Below are 21,649 nucleotides of genomic sequence, written 5' to 3'. Positions count from 1 at the left end.
GGGTCCTTTGTACCTTGGTGCGGCAGTAACCTATGCTATTAAGTAGGCCTCAGACCCCAGGTAGATGCTAGTCAGGTAAGCAAGGGGCAAAATTATTTAATTAACTTTTGTCACTGTTTGGTGGAAGGCAAGGAATCAGAAGCTGTGCCACATGATTGTCAGGCTGACAAAGCAATATTTCACCACTGCAATGATTTGAGACCGGGTGGGTGAACTGAAATTCACACGCATCTCATCTTTTCTTATAGGGCAAGTTTAGATAAATGCCTACAAGGTAACTAAACACAGGTGAAAGACATGTAAACAATAACAGTGAAGCTACGGGATACATCTAGCAAAAGGATGGCCAGATGTAACTGGATCCTATTTTCCTGCAGCAGATTTCCCTAACCTATCCTAGCTTTCTTTTTTGTTGGAGCTATTAGGTGCCGCTTGCGATACCTATAAGCCGAAACATTTGCATCAGAGTGCAGATAGGGAGAAACAGCATATGAGGAGGGACACACAGCTTGTAGGTGTTGTTTGGTTATTGGTGTGTTTGGCTATTTGCCCACTGTAAGAGAGGCATGGTATCACAAGTATGACACTGACACAAGAGCTACATGTTTTCACAACCTTTATTACATTCTTGGGGTTTGGAAAAACTCCTACTTTGCCCTATAGCTATGATGGAAGTAGTCTCGACCATCAAATAATAAAGAAAACACAGTCCTAGTCAGTCTATGTCAAATCAAAATGGCCTATACTAGCAAAACCTAATGCATGGCCTAGCTCTTATACAAAAAGTGTGTAAAGGTTAATGTGTATGCAATGAAAAGTCAGTGTTATAACATAAAGGATCAATGTGGCCGAGTCAGTTCTCCTCCCCACGTTGGACAGCACGGAGTAAGGCGGCCCCCGTAAAAAGGATGACACACTCTGGCTCATGTGATCAAAAAAAGGCAGTTCAAAACGTGGGTCGAGGCCTGCTTGGCCTTCCATGTTCAAGTCACTTATTCCAGCTTTCCAAAAGTTCTTTCACAGTTCAACAAAAGTTGACGTAGGTCTCCCTCAGCCGGACTCGGACCTCGCAATTCCAGCACTTGCAGGGGTTCCCTTGCCCAAGCTTCATTCACATTCTTTAGGGGTTCCCTTCCCCTAATGTATTTCATGTTTCCGGTCTCCCACAGCAGGGCTCGGACCTTTCACTAATGTCGAAGACTTTGAAATGTGCAAGGCTTTTACCATAGACCTCTGCACGACCACTTTGACTTTCACTTCAGCTTTCCCTTAATGTTATTTGACGCAATGGGCCTCATTATGAGTCAGCCGGTCCGGAAAGAATGGTGGTGGTAAAACCGCCACCACCGTTCTTTCCGGACCAGCTGATTCCGAGTCCTGCAGGCGGGAGGTGTCACTCCCGCCAGGTCTGACCTGGCGGGTTTAACACCACCTGCCTGCAGGCGGAAATGGAAACACCGGCTCCGTCATAGACGGAACCAGTGTTTCCATTGTCTCCATGCCCATGGAGTCCTATGGGACTCCATGGGAATGGGGACTTACACAATTCCGCCTCCGGAATTCCCGGGTCACCGGGGTTGTAATAACCCGGTAATTCCGGGAATCACGGAGGCGGAATGGTAATACGAGTCCGGTGGTAACCTCCCGATTTTTACGGCTCGGTTACCGCCGGACTCGTAATGAGGCCCAATGTCTCTTGGTATTGGTAGTTCTATACCTCAATCAGAAAAGTTCAAAGAAATCTTCCTCTTCAAGCAATCACCTTTTAACTTCCCCTTTCATCTGGGTTAATGTTGACCATTCACTTTGCCGCATTATAACAAGACATCAAACATTTCACAGAGACTTTCGAGTGGGCTATTTGCTTTCACCGGACCACTCCGCTACTCTGTTTCACAGTCTTGGCCTCGCCTCCCCAACTCTGTCTTTCACCCAGGAGGCTAGCTGTCGTCCTTGAAGCACAATGCAGGCTTCCTTTTGTTTGGGATTTGGCTTTCTCTGCATCTCCTTCACGGTTTCCTGGAGGCAACGACTTCCATGTCCCACAATGCATCACTCCTCTTTTGCTCCTGCTTCGCCTCCCCTTAGCAGCATTCTGGCGATTCTAGAAGCAGCAGGGTTTTCTATTGGGATGAATTTGAGGTCAGGGTCTCACCACCTGCCCCCCAAAGGCCTGGGCCTCTGTATCTGACCCAGGGAAGCATTTTTGACTTGGGTGCTGCCAGGTAGGCCCAGCTGCCCCTGGTTTGGCTTCCTGGAGTCACAGCTCCCTCGCCACACTGTAGCCTCCCCTGTACTCACAGGCTCATTGCTCAGGCAGTCTTTATCCTTCCAGGCTCTCCAGGGTTTCTCCAGTTGCTGGTCCTTCCTCCTGCCCGCTGTGCACCCTCCAGCATCCCCAGCTCGCTCTGAATGTGCCTGTGTGCTCTGCCTTTTATACTGACTGGGAGGCTGAACAGGTTTCAGATGGGATTGATTGTAGAGGGAGGCCTGACCTTTCCTGGCCTCATTATCGGGACGGAATGGCGACTGCCCATAGGAATCCCTTGTGCATTGGTTCCTATGGGTAATCTTCATAGCACCCTTTCACCTCTTCTTCTTCATAGTCCTGTTCGAAAATGGGGAGGAGGAGTTGTAGTTTTTGTTAGGGTATAAGGGAACATTATACACGTTTTTGTCAGGGTGAAGGGTGTAGTCGTATTTTTGTGGATAAATGGGTTTTGTGCGATAATATCCCATAAAGACTGAGGGGATGTCAGGTAGGGATGTATTTGAACGGGGGGATACCATGTCTCGCCCATGGGCATTCCTCCCACACTCTCTGTGGGTCACTCTCCCAGGTGATCCTCCCTCCCTTGTCCGCCCCCAGGGTTGGGATCCAACAGTGATGGCCCTCCCCTGACCACGTGAGTCAGGGATCCCCGGGAATAGCATGCGAGAAACGCCACATGTTTCTCACACCACTCATTCCTTGTCCATGGCCATGATAATCCCTCTGGCCATTCCCACCCAGTTCCTACCTCTCCCCACCCAAAACACCTCCTCAATGGGACTCTTTCAGCTTGCTTTAGTCAAGCTTTACCATCACATTTTGCCCTCGAAGTGCCTGCCAGTGTTTTTTCAAACCAGTCTTCTGAGAGTTAATGGCCTAATTGGAGTTGTAAACTCACTACTGCTGTAATAAAAATGTCTTAAGCAGGTCTGCCTTCCTCCACTTGATATATAAGAGCTATGTGTGTGCTTCACAAAAGTCCTGTTCAAAACAAGCATTGGCAAAGCCAACAGTTTTGGCTTGGGTATAAGTATCAGGCATTTGCAAGGCACTGCTATTAGATGCCCAGATACTCGCACCACTTTGCATTTGCTACCATCAATGGCCAGCTAATACAACTATGGCTGTGCCTGGCAAGTGCCTACACAAAAGCCCAAACTGTTGACATTGCCAATGCTTGTTAATGTTGCATTTTATGACATTTCTATTATATCCATTGTTTTTTTTACATAGTCATTCATAGTTACAGGGTAGTTTTGAGTGCCCTAATGCACTTATTTAGAACTTGTGTCGAATGACCCTACTGGGCTGATGCATAGCAACGTCCTACTGGGACACAACAGCACCATGATCTAGGGTGGTAGACTTTCACAGGCTTTTCTCCCATCCTAGGTCAGGTTTCAGACTGAAGTCAAGCCAAGGGCAATGCTCTTCAAGACAGGGCCTATTATAGACTCAGATATTCCAGCAGCGGGCCCACAGCAGGTTCTTATTGCCAGTGGGCTCACCACAGACTCGGGTGTTCGGTGAGCTAGATCTGGGGCTCTGCCCTATTGTCTGATAATGTTGCCCACAGTAGGCTTGAGTTCTCCTTCTCATGTGGAGTCCACATCAGACTCCGGTTCGCATTCCAGTTCTGGGTTTCCTCCCCCATGGTATGGGAATGTCACTCTCAGTCTTACCCCATCAGTCTTCAGGGCTCAGCTCTTCACAAAAAATGTAAATCGGCCTCTCCCTTTTAACTTGGCTACTCCTATCTTCTAGCCTATTTGGCTTTGCCAGCTCTGTTTCTATTTCTTTCTCGCCTGCCTCCTTTGGCCTACTTGGCTTGGCAACCACTCTTACTATTCTTTCTCCTTTGTAGTGATATATGGCTTGGGCCAGGTACTATACTATGCCTCTCAGCAGAATGTGGGCAAGGTGCCTCCCTTTCCGGCACGCAAGATTGAATGGTTTCTTTCAGCATTCACCTTTACCTCTTTCTCTCTCTTCCTGCAATCTCCTCCTGGGTTTTTCCTCCTTCTTGCTCTACTTCTTCCTCTTCCAACCTCTATTGAATGTCTCCCATCCTCCTCTCTTCCCCTTTCTCCTCCTGCAACCGTTCTCTTGCTCTTCTTTCCTTCTCCTCTTTGCCTCCCCTTGAAGTTCTTCTCCACATTCTTTTTTCTCTAACTTCCCCCCAATTATTCTCTCCTCCTACTTTTCCATCTCTTTCTCCAAGCTGTCTCTTGCTTCTTTCTCCCCCTCCTCTCTCACTATTTTCTTCTATCTTACTCTCTGTATCTCGCCACACTGGGTAATCGTCCATAATCTCCCACTAACTGCTTGCTTCTGGCACCTTTCATAAGATGGGCCAGAGCCACCAAACCTTTTCATCATGTGTCTTTCAAACTCCTTTTATGATCCCCTCTTGTGTCTTGTGTATCCTTCCACATCCAGCCACATTTACTTAGTTGTCTACTGATCAGCAGGCTGAGAACTCGGATGCCTACTGTCATCTTGGAATCAAGCAGTCCCAAGATTGTGGCTGCCTGGTCCAGTAGCTACTTGTGTGTGCTCTCTCCACTTCCAGTCTGTTGCTCGCAGGTGAGCCCTCCAGCAATCCTTGGGTCTGCCTCCTATCCTTGGTGACAGGTTGAGTGGTCCGGCCATCTAACTCGCAGACTATTCGCTCTCCCATAACTGCAGTGTACCTCTCTTGGTCCTCAGTCGAGGATTGTGGAATGCCAGTTTTGTGAAATGTTTGGGCCCTGACTCCCCCGAAGGGTTTTGAGATCATGATATTGGGGAGAGCAGAGAGGCTCTTAGGGATTCCCCTTTGCACCTCCTGGGGTCTCCTTTCAGAGCAAATGGCTTCTCCTGGCCCCCCAGAGTCTCTTGAACCCCCTTCCAAGGCCTCCCACATGGGAAATCATCACAGGTGCTAACGATATCTGTCAGACCATGAAAGCACCTATGTTTTTTGCAACACCAATGGAATAGGGAGGCAACCCCAATGAGCGGGGGCAGGAATGGTTGGGGGCTCACGACGGTCAGGCAGCGGCCAGTCACTGAGAGCTGTGGTAACAGGCCAGGGGTAGGGTGGGCATGCTTAATGTCTGTATGGTAGCACGGTTCATAGACGGGTTTGGAAGTGTTTGTGGCAAGTGTATTTTTTCAAAATGTAAATCATATTGTTTTAAGTAGCAATTGTGCTATAAATGTATATTTAACCATTGCACATTTCCTGTATTTTGAACTCAATGATTTATAGACTATTTTTCTTTTTAGTCATATCTTCAAGATCGAGATTTCCTTAGAGAAATGGAGAAACAAAAACAAGAGGCAGAAGATGAAAGAATTAGACTTTTCATTTTGGCTAAGAAAAAAATGTCAAAGATTAAAAATGATAAGGAGATCGAGGTTGAAAGGTAAGAAGGATATCATTGAAGGGAAGAATGTATTATCAAGTGAAAGAAGCATGATGAATGAATGGTAAAATAACTAACTAGCAATCAAATGAACTCACCAGGTAATTTCCAGCTACCATCCAGAACTCCCAAGCCAGACCTTCGGATAATATCAAGTCAACACTATTTTTTATATTTCATTAAGAGGGTCAAATAATATCAGATTAGTGTTTGATGAAAGGTAGGGTATCTAGCATCTGGATAAAGCACATTTGTAGGTTTGATTGTTTGGTTGCGCAAGCTACCAATGGCCATTTTTGTCAGTACATAGGTCTTATGGTGCTTGATTGCACTAAGTACCACATTCACAGCATTGCATAATCTCTCTATCCTGTGAGGAAGGCCCCTGTTTGCCCTTTAGGGTGAGTGTGTGGGTATGACTCATGGGGCAAGGCCCCACCATGCACTCCATGAAATGGGTCCTCGGTCCCTCCCACAATAACCGGGGCAGGGGACTGCCACTTGAAGGCTACTGCCGTGGCAAGGACTCTAAATCAGTCCATGTGTGCAGTAGAAGAAACCGCCACAGTCTGAGGTTATGTGGACTTGCATTAGATGAATATTGATGTGGAAACTGGAACAAGTAGCCCTTTAAATCAGTCCTTATGTGAGAATGGAATAGTGACAAGGAAACTGTAAGAATTTCCAACCTGATGTTTCAACAGAATGTTGCTCTCACAGGTACTGAATCCTGTGAGCATAAATCACTCAATGGACCAGCGCAAAAGCGAGAGATGCGTTCCACCACGCATGCGTCCGACTGGAAATTCCAAGAGCTAGCCTTATGGACCAAGCTTATTGCAGGCTTGGTGCACAAGGAAGAATGCGCGGACAAAGACAAATTGACACTTAGGACAATCTAAGATCCAGGTGCACATCAGGTGGAAGTTTATTTTACTGGCCAAGTATCCATGCTGATGTAAGAAACTTCATTCAGACATGTAAAATATGATAGAAAACCAGTACGCCTATTCCCTTACCTGTCCCTCTGTACCATTTACCAATAATAGAAATCCCTTTCTCCTGAATCGGGATGGATATCGTTGGACCGTTGGATACCTCTAGACTGGGTAACAAATGTGTCCTCATAATCGTTGATTACATCGGCAGATACCCAGAGGCGTTCCCCATACGGAACAAAGCAACCCAACAGATTTTAAAACATCTATTGCCATATTTTTCCAGGGTTGGTTTCCCCATGGAAATTCTAACGGATCAGGGATCCAATTTTATGAGCAAACCCATGGGTGAAGTCAAGGAATTACTCCATATTACCACCTTAAGAATCTCAGTGTACCCACCACCCCCAAATGGACAGATTGGTAGAAAGATTTAACAAAACACTTAAGATGATCCTAAGAAAGTTGGTAGACAAGGACCGGAAGGATTGAAATCGCATGATTCCCTTGGACCTATTTGCAGTAAGAAAGACCCCTCAGGCGTCCACTGGATTCTCTCCTTTTGAACTACTTTATGGTAGAGAACCAAGAGATGTCCTAGACATGCTCCAGGAGACATGGGAATAACGAGAAGGGGCACCTATTCCCCTCTCACAAACAGCTACCAGATTGCGAGAGCCTATGAAACTTGTTCGAAATGTAGTCTATAACCACATGGAAAAATCCCAAGCACAACAAAAGTCCACCTACGACAAAAATGTTAAATTAAGATCGATTTCAATAGGACAAAAGGTATTCGTCTTCTTACCTGCCTCTGAACATAAACTTTTCTCAAAGTGGCATGGGCCATATGAAATATTAGAGCGGACAGGGACCTGTACCTATAAAATAATAACCCAACCGGACAGGAAACAAAAGACCCACCACTACCACATACATTTCTTAAAAGTAGAAAGAAAATCCATCTGCAGCCACTGCCACGATACTGTCTTGTTTGGTACCACAGGAAATAGATACTGTTAAATTAATTCCCGAAGAGCTATCTAGTCAACAAGAAGAAGACTTAAAAGATTTAGTCACGGCATTCCCCGATGTATTCTGTGAGAAGCTAGGGAGAGTGCAAGGCACTTATTTTATCAGAGCTCCAAAGGGAAAAGTGGTCTATTTGAAACCATATAGACTCCAAAAAGCCTGTAGACAGATGGTGGTTGAGGAAGTGAACAAAATGCTAAGGGCAAATATTATCAAACCTTCTTCAAAGCCCATGGTCCTCCCCTATAGTATTGGTCACAAAACCTGATAATTACTGGAGGTTTTACATAGATGTCCGGTAGGTCAACGCCATCTCAGACTTCAATGCCTATCCCGTGCCGCGCATTGACAAATTCATTGCTAAACTTGGAAAGGACACCTTTCTATCAACCCTAGACTTAACATGGACCTGATAAGGAAAAGTCAGTTTTCTCGGCTCCCCTGGGACTCTTCCAGTTCAAAGTTCTCCCTTTCGGCTTACACAGGGCCCCCTCCACTTTCCAACGACTTATGGACAGGATATTACAGCCGTACTCTGATTTCTGTGGGGCTTATATTTTCCATCTCTTTACTATTATGAGAGCCCTCAGAGAAGCCTGCTTAACTGCCAATCGATCCAAATGTAAGCTGGCTCAATCAAGAATTTCTAAATAAATGTTGCTTTGTGGTATATTAGAGGAAAGGCAGTCTGTTAGTCTCTTTCATTGTTGCTGCAGAACATTTCACTGCTGTATTTTACTGTTATTTCAACAGTTCTTTGATACTTTGCATTTGTTTACAAGTACTAGAATTATTTTGTAGTTTTAAGGAAGAGTTCCTATCTCCTTTCTTTAGTTATTATAGTGTCAGCGGGTTCAGTTTTATTTAAAGTATGGAGACTGAGTATTCCGTTTGTAGGTTGTATGTTATGTTAATTTACAATGTTGTTTTTTTTTTAAACTTCTTTTTATTGGCATTTTTCAAACATAACAAGCATCATAATGCTAACTTCAACACTCACCCCCACCCCCCCTCTCCTAGTGCCTTCAAGGAAGTCAAAATAAATATATTATATTATGCATCACATTTTGGTTCATTTTCCATGGTGAGTTCCGGCTTCCCTCAAGTGGGATTCTGCTACAAGTTTTATGTAATATTGTTGTGGTAGTTTGTGCAATGACCTTCTCCGATATCCCTTTACTTTAACGGGTCTGGTTGTTTTCCAGTCAGTGCTTAGGTTTGACTAATCAAGTAGTGTATATAAGGGCCCCTTGTGGGGATCCGCCGCAGAGCGCTGTATTCACTCTCATTGTCATGACAGTACAGAATATCCGCCCTCCATTGTTCTACCAATGGTTTTTGTTTCCCTCCCCACATTAATGCCACACGCCGCTTAGCCAGAATTAGTATCAGTACTATCAATTTCCATATGCTCTTTGGTATCCGTTTAGTATATCCCAGTAGTGCTATTTGTGGATCAGGATCTCTCACAATCCCTGTAATACCCGATATCATCTCAAATACTTGTGTCCAGTATGCCAGTGTGGAAGGTTGAGGGGGGGGAATCCCATGCCAAATGTATGGAATCAGCTTGGCCCGTACCACACTTCCTAGTCCCCTCGCAGCCATACTTCCAGCTCGAATCTCCCGTCCCAGGGACCGCTCCCATTTCTTTCGGGGAGAGGCTTTTGTCTCCTCCCCCACTGTGAGGCACGCGGCATACAGCGGCGAGGTCACCCAGCTATCACAGTGGCCTTGGAGTAACCTGTGTAGGACTGGTGCTATCTGTGGTTGTTTGGAAAATGTGGTGAACAGCTGTCGCATAGGTATTCTCAACCTGTAATATTGAAACACCTCCAGGGCCGTGACTTCCCCCTTGCATCTCATTTCCTCCAATGTGATAAACGTCCCATTTGGGAAGAGATCACCAAAACAAGGGATATCTAATCTTCTCATCATAGTGGTGAAACTTGCTTCCGCCGTGACCGATACCCCCGGGATATGTATAACAGGTAGTTTGGGGAAATATAGGACTTCTTCTCTAGATTTATGCTCTAACCAGGTCCACGCTTTGCATGTAACCTCAGCCATGTTCCGCGCTCGAGTGTGTCTACTGGGTACCGTAAGAATAATAGCGGTTGGTGCCCCACCTCCCTCTCCACCTCTGCATGTCCTCTGTCTTTCTGTTCCCTAAACCAATAGAGGAGAAACCCTGCTTGTGCTACGTTGTAATAGGTTTCAAAATCTGCAAGAGCTAAGCCCCCCTCATGTACGGGTGCCATCAATTTTTCCCAGGAAATTCTAGCTTGTTTACCCGCCCATATGTACTGTATCACTACCATCTTCAATTCCCAGAAGTATTCTCCGGGTGTCGCTATGGGGGCATTTAGAAATACATACAGGAACCTAGTTGAGTAGTGTCATTTTGACCAGTGAGATTCTGCCATAAAGATTCAATGGTAGGGTCATCCATCTGTCAATGGCTGCCCTTACCTGTTCCAACGTGCTTTTGTAATTGAGTCTATATACCTCATCGCTGTCATGCGCAATATTAATCCTGAGATAGCGAGTGGAGTTCATATGCCATTGAAATCCGCAACTATCCCGGTAACGTTCCACACTTTCAGTTAGGGGGAACGGAACAGATTTCCCAGCATTTACTTTTAGTCCTGAGAGATCTCCAAATCGCTGCACATCCTGCATTATCAGATCAAGGTTATACTTGGGGTCCCTTACAAAGAGCACCATATCATCTGCATGTAACGAAATCACCACATTGTGGTTGCATAAGCAGACCCTGCGATGCGTGTGAAGATCCCAGATTCTCTCCGCCAAGGGCTCTATCGCCAAAGCAAACAACAAGTGCGAGACTAGACACTTGTGCCGAGTTCCCCTCTTCAAGGAGATGTATGATGTAAGCTGGCCATTCACCTGGTCTCTAGCCACCGGGCTTGTGTATAATAACGTCACCATGTTTATAAATTGCTCCCCCATCCCCATTTGTCGCAGTACGGTGAACAGGAACAGCCACTCCACAGAGCCAAACGCCTTAGGGGCATCCAGCAGAGCAGCCACTATTGGATCACCCTGTTGTATCACCAAGATCAGGCCAAACATTCGCCTTAATCCGTGCGAGGAGGAGCGCCCCGGTATGAAGCCCGACTGATCCGTCCCTCACCATAGTGCTCATCAATGGGGCTAGTCTAGAAGCCAATACTTTGGCCAATATCTTATTATCTAAATTAATGAGTGAGATCGGCCAGTAGGAGGAGCATTCATTACGAGGTTTGCCTGGCTTGGGAAATACCACCACCACTGCCTCTCTCATGGACCCAGGTAGTTGCCCTCCTCGAGGCTCTGTTGGTACATCTACAGCAGATAAGCGCTGATTTTATCTGCATAGCATTTATAAAATGTGGCTGTGAGTCCGTCCGTGCCACGAGATTTCACAGATGGGAGGAACTTAATTGCATGCATCACCTCCTCCAGGGTTAGTTGGCGCCCAGCCGTCCCCTCTCCTCGCTTGTACACTAGTGTAGGGCCACCTTATCCAAATAGGTGTCTAACTCCTGAAAGGAAGCGCCCCCAAGTTAGCACGATCCTCCCCGCAATGGGAGACAATAATGGACACTCCCGTAATGGGAATAAGGCCAAGACAGAGTGCGGGTGAGCGTAAGTGGGAGTTTATCAAAAGAATATGGCATGCAAAGAACTCTGCAACCTCCGAGAGCGCTCTGTCTGACAATAGCAAAGACAGGCGTATTTCTAATACAAAAAACGTCATCAAAACCTACACACTATAGGGGGCACAAGTTAATTGGGATTGGGTGGCGTCGACTAACTATAGGTGTTGCTGCAGCTTGGTTGGTCCGGGTGGGAGGACGTCACTGGTCAGCCTTGTGGGTTGGGTTGGGCCTGGCAGGCCGGCTTGAGGTCATCCGGGCGGTGTTGGTATGCTGGGGCAGCCTGTGACAAAGATGAATACCTTTCCTGACTCGTTTGCCCTAGGCCATGCACACTGCAGTTATTCAAGAAACGACATTTAAGTTCATCAATAAATCGCTCAACAGTTTATCTTATAAAATAAATGCAACACATGAGGAATGCACCTCGTGAGAGGTCTGGTAGTTGTCGGTTGGGGTGAGATTTACCTGTGTCCTATTGACCGGTGTTTTAGGTCGAGGGGCTGGGCTCTGAGGCCTGGGCCGAATGATACATGTCTGTCTGCTGCGTTAGAAGTTATTATATAAATGGGTCTCTGTGTCTTGTCCCAGCTCTGCACGGGGTCATGATTCTTGGGGTGGTCTAGGGGGGGTTGTGGGATTTACGAGAGGGTGCTGGTAGATCTGTGGATTCAAACGTGGGTTTATTACTGTGCTGTAAATAACACAGGTGGCGGGCTGTGGCCTTGGGTGCGGTACCGGGGCCTCTGACTCTCTGAAGCGGCTCCAGCTTGGTTGGGGGAGGTGAGGGAGCGCGGCACATGCCTTAGCTTCTTTATCTGGCAGGCTTCGTAGGGTGGGAGGGAGAATGGCCTTGCATATATTCACAAAGGTTTTTTCCTCGTGCGTTGCTGACTTTTGAATGCAGAACTTTTATAATGTTTTGCCTTATTTTGATCTTATTTAAACACACATCTATATTTCGACTTCGTTACACATTTCTTTAATACAGTCGATTCGAGTACCTTTTCATTACATGGTATTATATGTACTGCAGTGTTTAAGTATCTATATACATTCGACGGTACATGAGGTAGAACTATATTATGGACCACAGAGACTGACGGTTGCCACTATGGGTGACTTAAGGAGACATATAGGGGTTCATGTGTCTACATATGACTTAAAGACACTTTCTCTGTGATCTAGCAGCATTAGTACAATCACAATGTGAAGTCATATAAACATTTCACTTTTATGGCTAATTCATGGTTTGCAGATTCTGTTTAAGAAAAGTAGTTCACTAATACCACTACTTGAATTCATTTCTGCGTTGCCCTGGCCTCGCGGACCAGGTCGCACGGGATGCAGTATTACATTGTGAACGACGAAATGTTACAGTGTTAGCATCTCGGGTTAGCTCATACCCGGCTTTCTCATGGGAACGCGCTCGCAGCGGATCTACCATAGTGCTGCGGCGGCAGGAATGCTTGGAAAGCCCTCCAAAGGTGGGGGCCGCGCTACAGTGTGCTAAACTCACGCCATCTTTGCTAGACAAGATGGCTTCTAGGCCTAACTGAATTTTTGTATATGCAGGGAACGGATACGTGTGGGCAATGTCGTCGGCGGGTGAACCCTCCTCCACCTGGGCCCGGGTGGCATGAGGGGACGCCCATCGAGTCATGGTCCTCACCTGGGGAGAAGGCTGTAGGTGAGGAGGGCCTCGCGGCCAGTCCTCCCCTACATTTCCCCCCTTTCGTTACTAAAGTAACGAATTCTTTAGCTCTTCCAACCTTCTACATTCTTGTTCCTCTATCACTGCGTCATCCCATGCAGGTGTTCCTTTTCTAGGCATCCATGCCCTACATACTCCCCTCAAGCTCTCACCTCTTCTTGCATACTCGTCTGGTGTACATGTTAAATATATACAGTCACCACTTCCTTCCAAGTCTACCCAGACCTCCTCATACCATTCCAGTTCCACATCTCGGGGTTCTTTGATAGTGGTGTGCCATAGTTTGTCTACTATGTACTTATCACGGTACATAGGCACTAACTGGTACCTGGGGGTGTTATCTGTTCCTGTCTGTACATGCACTTCTTGTGTCGCCTTAATTGTACCACCAGAGTTGCCCATTGTCACCATCATCATTGCGCCGTTAGGGACCGCACTTGCACAACATCGGAGGCCCACCTGGCACAGGCAGAACGCCACGAGGAGAAACACCACAGCTGGTACCAGAAGTTTAATTGTCATTCCAAGCCAAGAGGGAACCCAGGAGAAGATATTGTCGAACCACGTGCTGGCTTCTGCTCCACCTTCCATCTTCATCTTCTCTCCCAGATTGTGTACTGCTTCGATCACGTGGGATAAGGAACCATTCTCCGCGTCTTCAGAAGGTACGAAAGTGCAGCAGGCACTTCCTATTTTTCGGCAAACACCTCCGTCCATCGCAGTCAACAGGTCCAGAACATACCTGTTCTGCATGGTCATCAGACGTAGAGCTCGCAGTTCTACTTTTATTATGTTGAACCCTTCTTCAGTGTCATTGGCTAACTGAATTAGTTCCCACCGTGTTATCTGGAGCCATTTTGCATTTGCCCTTGCTTGGACACTTGAGATCAGCGAGGCAAAGAATGTTTCTACAGAGCTGAACAGTCGGTACCTGTCTGGGATCTGTGCCAATAAATCGGATGAAGCTTGGGATATGTAATTTGATGCCCGTCTGTTCCGTGATAGCTCTTCTCCCTTCCCTCCGGAGGACAGGACATAGAGGTGTGATTTTGCAGTAGGAGGAACCACACCCTGGGGCATGTTCTCTGGCGTCCTTTTATTTTCGTCAACGTGGCTTTCTGGAATCACCATTAGGGCCGAGTGCAGTGTGGCCATCGAGCAGCTGCCGCTCCATGCCTGGGGAAGGTGCAAGTAGGCCTGGTTCCCACATACCCAGTATGTGTCCATTAATGCGGCTGTTCCTTTTCTCATGTCTGGGATGGTGAGAGTCTTGTTGCAGCTTTTATTCGTCCCTATTGCCACTTTTCCTTCTCCCTTAAAACATAGTTCGTTCTTGATCTCACTTTGTAGTTTGAAGGGTTTCTCCATTGCTGTTACCCATGTCAGTTTGGAAATGTGCTCCTTCCATACTGGTGTGCATGTTTCTTCTATCCATCGCATCCTGGCTGGTTGGACACCTTTCAGTGCTTCCGCTTTGCACAGTACTTCTTCATCTTTCCATTTGTTTTCAGAAAATAGTGTCCCTTGTATCGCAAAAAATGGTTCTTTGAGACATACCACTCCAGCTGCTTTTGGATAGCACGTTTTTTCCGTCTGTATAATCTTGAAAGTGACGTCGTGTGCCTGGAAGGTGTTTTTTATTCGGCATAGCGTGAGATGAAGGAGACACTGGGCATCTACAATGGGCAATTCTCTGGGCAACAACACTTTAGGTGTGCCTGATGCATGGGGAATAAGCGAGCAGACATAACAGCTCTCATTTGTCGTTTGTTTGGCTGTGGCACTCATATCAGCATACCATTTATTTGCTTGGTGGGGGTGCCGGGGGTCTTCCATTTTGTCTAAGCCTAACCCATAGTACTCATCATACCCCCTCCGGCTTGTCTCTCTTCTCCGCCTACTATCCTTGCTTCTCCTACGTCTGCTTTTGGTAAATGAAAAAATGGGCCCCCCTTCCTCCTCCCCACCCCCCTTGTCAAACTTCTGATATGTTTCCTTAGGTTCTGTCATAGTTATAACATTCCCATCTTCCTCAATAAACAACAAATCACTTTCTTCTAATGGGGTGGGGAGGGTAGTGGGGCTGCTATACATTTCAGGTGTGGACATTGTGTTGTTTTCCATCTCTGTTCGTATACCTCTTGAGTTTGACAGGGCGACAGTTGGTGGTTCAGTGTAGTAACCCCATACAAAGTGTGATCCATCCCATACTAAAAAATCACCTTCTTTTATATTTACACTTGTGGTTGTATTGCTCCCAGGAGCTCGGGTGATGTTACTCCCCCCTCCCCCCTCGGTCATCTCGATAGAGATGAACGCTATAAACCAATACGTCACCAGGCAAAACATTGATAGGAAAAATATAATAACACAAATTGACAATCCGCATTCGTATGAATATGTAAGTCTATCTATCAACACTTCTCTAATCCTAACAAATCTATTAGTTGCAGGCTGCCCATTAGATGCCATGGTAATTCCTGTTTGAGATACAAAAGTGCATTAAGTACAGACATGTAAACATTTCCCGGACGTTATTAACTTTTTTTTTTTTTTTTTTTTCCATAAAGCATGGGCGTGGGTAGGGGAAGGGTTTGTTTCCACAGACAAGGGTATTTGCAATCAATACGTTTAGATCATTGTACAATATATATAAAATCTTCTTCAAAAGAAAGAAAAATTTCAAGACATGAGAGAACAAGGTTTTTCTTTTTTTTTTTTTTCGTACGAATGCCATGTGATAATTTGCATTCATTGTCAATCGCTGCACATACACAAAATCACCTTCACTCATTCTCCATAACACCACTGTCTGCTGTTGCCTGTGCCTCGTCCTGCACCTCACCTTCCACGGCGCTATAGGCTCTGCGTACGTCTGTCAAATGCACCCAGTATCTTAGGCCCTTCACCTTTACTGCTGAGGGCGTGCAAAACACTACCTCATAAGGGCCATGGAAACGTGGCGCATTCCACCTTCGCACAAAACTTCTGACATATATAAAGTCACCTGGCATTAACTGTAATTGTTTGTCAGGCAGTGGTACCCGTTCTGTTGTATTCCCCTCCTCTCTTGTAGAGGGGGGGGCGAGTTGCTTCGCTATTATGCGCGCTGCCCGTGTTAGTTTTTTCAAGTACTCTGTGAACTCCTCTCCCAATATTGCTGCGCTTCTGTGTGCATCAGAACGTTCACGGAGAGGCGAGTGCACTGTGTGCATTCTCCTTCCCGTGACGATCTCATGCGGGGACAAATGGTGGTCTTTACTTGGCTGATTGCGCAATTCGAACAGGGCCAAAGGTAGGCAGTACATCCAGTTCTTTTTAAGGGAAAAACACAGTTTTGACAATCTGCTTTTTAACAGGCCGTTCATCTTTTCCACTACGCCATTACTTTGAGGATGATAAATCGAGCATAATTTGTGCTTTATCCCCAATAACGTAGTGACTTCTTTGAATAGTTCATTAACAAAATGTGTGCCGTTGTCTGAGCGAATGACTTCGCAAATTCCCCAGCGCGGGAATACTTCCCGTACTAGGAACTTCGCGGCGCCCTTCGCATCAGGGCGCGCACAGGGACCTGCCTCCACCCACCTTGAAAATGGACATACAACCACAATCATGTAACGAGCCCCATTGCATCTTTCTCCCATGTCTACATAATCAATGTGGAGCTCTCTGAATGGGCCATTTGGTTTTGGTATCGTACCTCTCAGTGTGCGCAATGTCATACCTGAGTTGTAAACTTGACATGTCGTGCATTCCAGAGCCAGCCTTGTGATGTGTTCCTGGAGGCAAGGTGCAAACCAATCTTCTTGTATCTCCGCCATTATGTGTTGTTTTGCATTGTGTGCGGGGAAGTGTAGTTGTTGAAATGCTATTTCTAACAATGTAACTGGCATCACGGCTTTCCCTGAGCTTTCTTGTCGCCACAATAAATCTGTCGGCGATTTGCTGCATCCCCTCTTAGTCCACAGCAATTTTTCTTCTGCACTAGCTCCCTCTTGCAGCTCTATTATTTCCTGTGTGGGCATCATGTTGTATCCTGTGGGGACCTCTTGGCTTGCTGTGTGGTGTAACATGTACTCTCCTACCTCACCTTTCTGGAAATATGAAGCTTCTTTGGCGGCGGCGTCTGCTGCCGCGTTCCCCAAAGATATAAGATCTGTATTTGTAGTGTGGGCTTGGCATTTTACGATGGCCACTGCCGTGGGTTCTTGCAGGGCCTCAATCAGTTCTTTCAATAATTCTGCATGCTGAACCGGTGTTCCATCTGCTCGTCGGAACCCTCTCCGCCCCCACCGTGCCAGCCCTCCGTGTACTGTTGTTGTCATGTATGCTGAGTCTGTATATAGTGTCACTGCGCATCCCTTAGCTGCATGCAATGCTTCTATTAGTGCTATTAGTTCGGCTGCTTGGGCTGAATAGTGTGATGGGAGGCGGTGTTGCACTAGTGTTTCGTATTCATCTTCCTCTAATCGTACCACTGCCATACCCACATGTTTCTCTCCTGTCTCCATGTCTATTGAGGCTGACCCGTCCACGAAATACACCTCTCCTTCGTTTAGGGCATTCTCAAAAACCACCTGGTCCTGACCTTCGTCACCTGTGTATGTTGCACAGTTGTGGTTCTGCATGTCTTCTATGGTGCACGCCTCTGTGATGAATGTGGCTGGGTTCACTGTTTTGCATCTTACTATATGTATGTTTGCACTGGACAATATTATTTCATATGCTGTGGCGCGTTGTGTTGTCAATGTGCTCTTTGATCGCTCTAATATTGCAAAGAGTGAGTGTTCCACAAATAGTGTCACAGGACAGCCCATTACTATCGTGGCACTCTTTTCAATGGCGAACGCGGCTGCAGCTAGTGATTGCTCGCACGCGAAATGACCTTGCATTACTGCATCTAGGGTGCCACTATAGTAAGCCAGTGGCTTGTGCCCTAACGATGTCTTTTGTGTCAGCACTGCTGTCATCAGTGTTCCTTTGCAGTGCGAGAATAGGAAGAATTCGCGCCCATAATCTGGATTTGCCAGTACTGGAGCGCTTGATATTAGCTCTTTCAGTGAGTTAAATGATGTGTTCATTTCTTCTGTCCATTCTATGTGTTTGTTTTCCTGCTGGGCTTCTTTGAGCGCCTGTAATAAGGGCCTTGTGTATGCTGCATAATCCAATATCCATGCTCGGCAGTAGTTGCACATACCCAGGAATTTCTGCATCTCTTTTACTGTTTTGGGCTCCCCAACTGCTCTAATCGCCTGTGCTCTGTCTGGTATAATCCGCTTGCCATCCTTTGATATCAGCTGTCCCAAATATAGGACCTCTGTCAGGCAGTATTGTAACTTGCCCTTGTCCACTTTGTACCCTTTATTGGCCAATAATATCAGGAGTGTTATTGAATCCTTTCTACACTCTTCCTCAGTTTGTGCACAAACCAATAAATCATCAACGTACTGAATCACCGTGCTTTCTACAGACAAGTTCCCCAGATCTTCATGTAGTATCCTGTTGAATATGCTTGGGCTCTCGCAATATCCTTGTGGTAATCTGCAATGTTCGAACCTCCTCCCCCCTAGTGTAAACGCTGTTAAGTACCTGCTCTCTTCTGCTAAGGGAATCGAGAAAAATGCATTTTTCAAGTCAATGACCGTGAAGTGGGACGCTGTCTTTGGAATATTGCATAGTATTGTCGCCGGGTTCGGGACTAAAGGGAACTCCTTCTGAATCACATCATTGAGTGGGCGTAAATCTTGTATCATCCTCCATGAACCTCCCTTCGCCTTTTTAATCGGGTAAATGCATGTGTTACATGGGGAGTTTGAGGGCACTATTATTCCTTGCGCTAACAGTGCATCTATTGTCTCTCTGATCCCTTCTTCTGCTTCGCGTGACAATGGATATTGTTTTACCCGGGGTAGAATTGCTCCCTGTTTCAGTTTTATTACCACAGGCTGAACCCCATGTAATAACCCCACATCATGGGGGCCATTTGTCCATATGTTAGTGGGTACTAACCTCATGTCGTCATCAAAAAATGCATGTGGTGCTCCTACCACTGCCATTAATTCAACTTGAGTGTTTCTGGCTGTAACTACAATGTCGCACGGCATTGCTAGTTCCATCACTATTTCGCCATCTCTCTCAGTGTCGGAAAATAGCTCCTCGTCCGATAGCTCCCGCAGTGGGATATTTGCATTTGTACACAGTACTGTCCGCCACTCGCATCCTTCCATGTCAATGCCAATCACACATATTCTGTTTGCTGACACGTGTACTGCGTGTAAATCCAACGATAGCACTGACCCGGGAGCTGTGTCGGGGCTCACTATGGGGCGGAAAAGGAATTCTGCTGGGATCCTCCAATCCATCCTTTTTAGTTCTGGTACTATAAGAGCCAATGTTCTCATGCCCTCAATAAACATCTCCTCGTTTCTTGGTAACCCTCTGATCTCATGCATGATTGTGTGGCCATGTATTACTGCCATTATGCGGAGGGGACATATGCCAGGTGTTGAACATACGATACCACTTTCTGTGAATGATATTGTCATATTTAGTTTGCTTAAGAGATCTCTCCCCAGCAAATTAATGGGCGAGCGTTCATAATACAGTAAGGGTGCTTTCACTGTTTTACCCCCCACTGTCACATCCAATGCCTCTGTGTAAGGAACTTCAATTACAGCCCCAGAGAACCCCTGCGTCTCTAAAGTTTTATTAGATAACGGGAACCGGCCCTCTTTAATACATGATTTTTCCGCTCCCGAATCCACCATGAATATGAATTGCTTGTCTCCTATCTGCGCTCCTATCAATGGTTCCTCTGATGCATTGTGGGTCGTAGATAGTACCGGACACGCAAGTGCTCTCTGTGGGCTGTCCTATGCGGGGTGTCTCATTGCCCCCCCTTGATCAAAAATGTTCCCCGAAACTACTGACACGCCGCTATAAGGTGCGGGGGCAGGCGCTCCATTAGCTACTGTGGCGAAAGTGTTACCTGGCGTGTATTGTATATTGTCATTACTCTGTGAGTGGTTTTGTGTTCTGTACTGATGTCCGTGTAGTTGTGCGTTACTTCTTTGTCCTGCATTTTCTGGTTGCTGGTATTGTCCCATGGGGAGGCCGTATGGGCTTCCTGGGTGGGGGTGACCGTACTGCTCTGTCTCCTGAAACCCGTTGTTTTGTCTGCTTCTGCACTCCCTTGAGTAATGTCCCCATCTCCCACAATTCCAGCAGCTCCCCTGTGGACCTCTGGGACCCTGCCACCCATTTCCTCCCATTCCTCCATACCCTTGTCCTCCTCTTCGGCCCCTGTACCCACCTCTACCCCCTCGTGGGGCCCACTCTTGCCACATTGGACCTCCGTTCTGCTCCTGCTCAGTCCACTGTCGTTGTCCTTGCCCTGCCCAATTTGCTGCTATTCTTCCTTGTATTGCTATTTGCCCCTCCTCTCCTTCCTCTCCCTCCCTCATGAGTGGGAGCCCTGCTACCGCTGCTGCAACCTTCACCAGTTTTGATTGTACCAACTTTGCCTCGTCTGCCAACCTTTTCTGTGCTACTTCCCTCTCTCTCTCCTTTATCCTTTTACAATGGTGCACTATTATACTTTGGATCTCTGGCCACCCCTTTGCCTCAACGCCCGCTATCTTATCGAGTGCCTTCTGCACCTCTTTTGGGAGCCCCCTCTTAATGATAAAATAAAATAGAGATGTGGATTGGTGCCAGGGTGTGCCCGTTTCCGCTCTCCACATCTCCTGCACCCGGAGAATGTAATCCATAGCATCCTCCCCGTCATTCATTGTACACTGCATTACTGACTGTAAATCTGGAGTATCTGGGAACGTCTCCCGCAGCGCATCCCAGACCCGTGCCCGCACTGTATTAAAAGACGCTCCATCATGACGGTCACAATCTAATGTCACTGCCGGGAAACCAGCCTTAACCCATACCCTGTCTGCTTGATCTCCTACTGCTGATACTAGTAGGCTTTTCACATCGCCTACTGCCAGCGGTATGCCGGCAGTGTGTTTCTCGAATGCATATATCCACTTGCTCGCCCCTCCGGACAACGGGGGCAATAACTTCATCAAATTAGCTTTATCCATCTGGGCCCAGGGTATATAGTTTGGCCTTCCTCCCCCTCTGTGTATTAGTGGAAGTTGTAATTTTCCTTTTAATGTGGCGCCCTCACCCACTTTGGTCGTTGCTGACCCCAATGGCGCCATCCTCCCCACTCTATTCCTCAGTCGCCCCATCCACTCGTCATCTATCGTTCCTAGTGAGCATCCACCGTCCAGCTCCTCGCTTTCCCCTCCTACTGCCATGCTCAACCTATCACTCTCATCTACTTCGCCTCGGACATCACATAACAGGTCCTCTCTGATCCCTGTCTGCCGTAATACATCACCGATGCTCCCCTCTGGCGTTTCCACCTGTATTATTCTTGTCGGTTCTTCCTCTATTCTGAACAATATTTCACCCTTTTTCCATCCTTCCTCAATTTCTCTACTTTCACTTGATGCTCTGGATACACGTCCTGATCGAGTGGGAGTGCCTGCTGTACGCTCACATATGTCTTTTATTCTTGAGAGTTCATCCTTTGCTATCGAGAGCCTTGATTCTAAATC

General features: G+C 46.7%; 1 protein-coding gene across 1 annotated transcript in view; it reads left to right on the top strand.

Moving 5' to 3' along the window:
* Positions 1–21,649, top strand: part of CFAP210 (cilia and flagella associated protein 210) — a 478,304-nt gene that overhangs the window by 296,389 nt on the left and 160,266 nt on the right. The window contains exon 6 of the mRNA XM_069616166.1: positions 5,543–5,682. Within this exon, the coding sequence (XP_069472267.1) occupies positions 5,543–5,682 (140 nt within the window). The remainder of the gene's footprint in view (positions 1–5,542; positions 5,683–21,649) is intronic.

The sequence above is a fragment of the Ambystoma mexicanum genome, chromosome 9, assembly GCF_040938575.1.
Source record: "Ambystoma mexicanum isolate Mex_15411 chromosome 9, UKY_AmexF1_1, whole genome shotgun sequence".
NCBI classification, from domain to species: domain Eukaryota; kingdom Metazoa; phylum Chordata; class Amphibia; order Caudata; family Ambystomatidae; genus Ambystoma; species Ambystoma mexicanum.
This window is presented reverse-complemented; position numbering and strand designations above follow the sequence as displayed.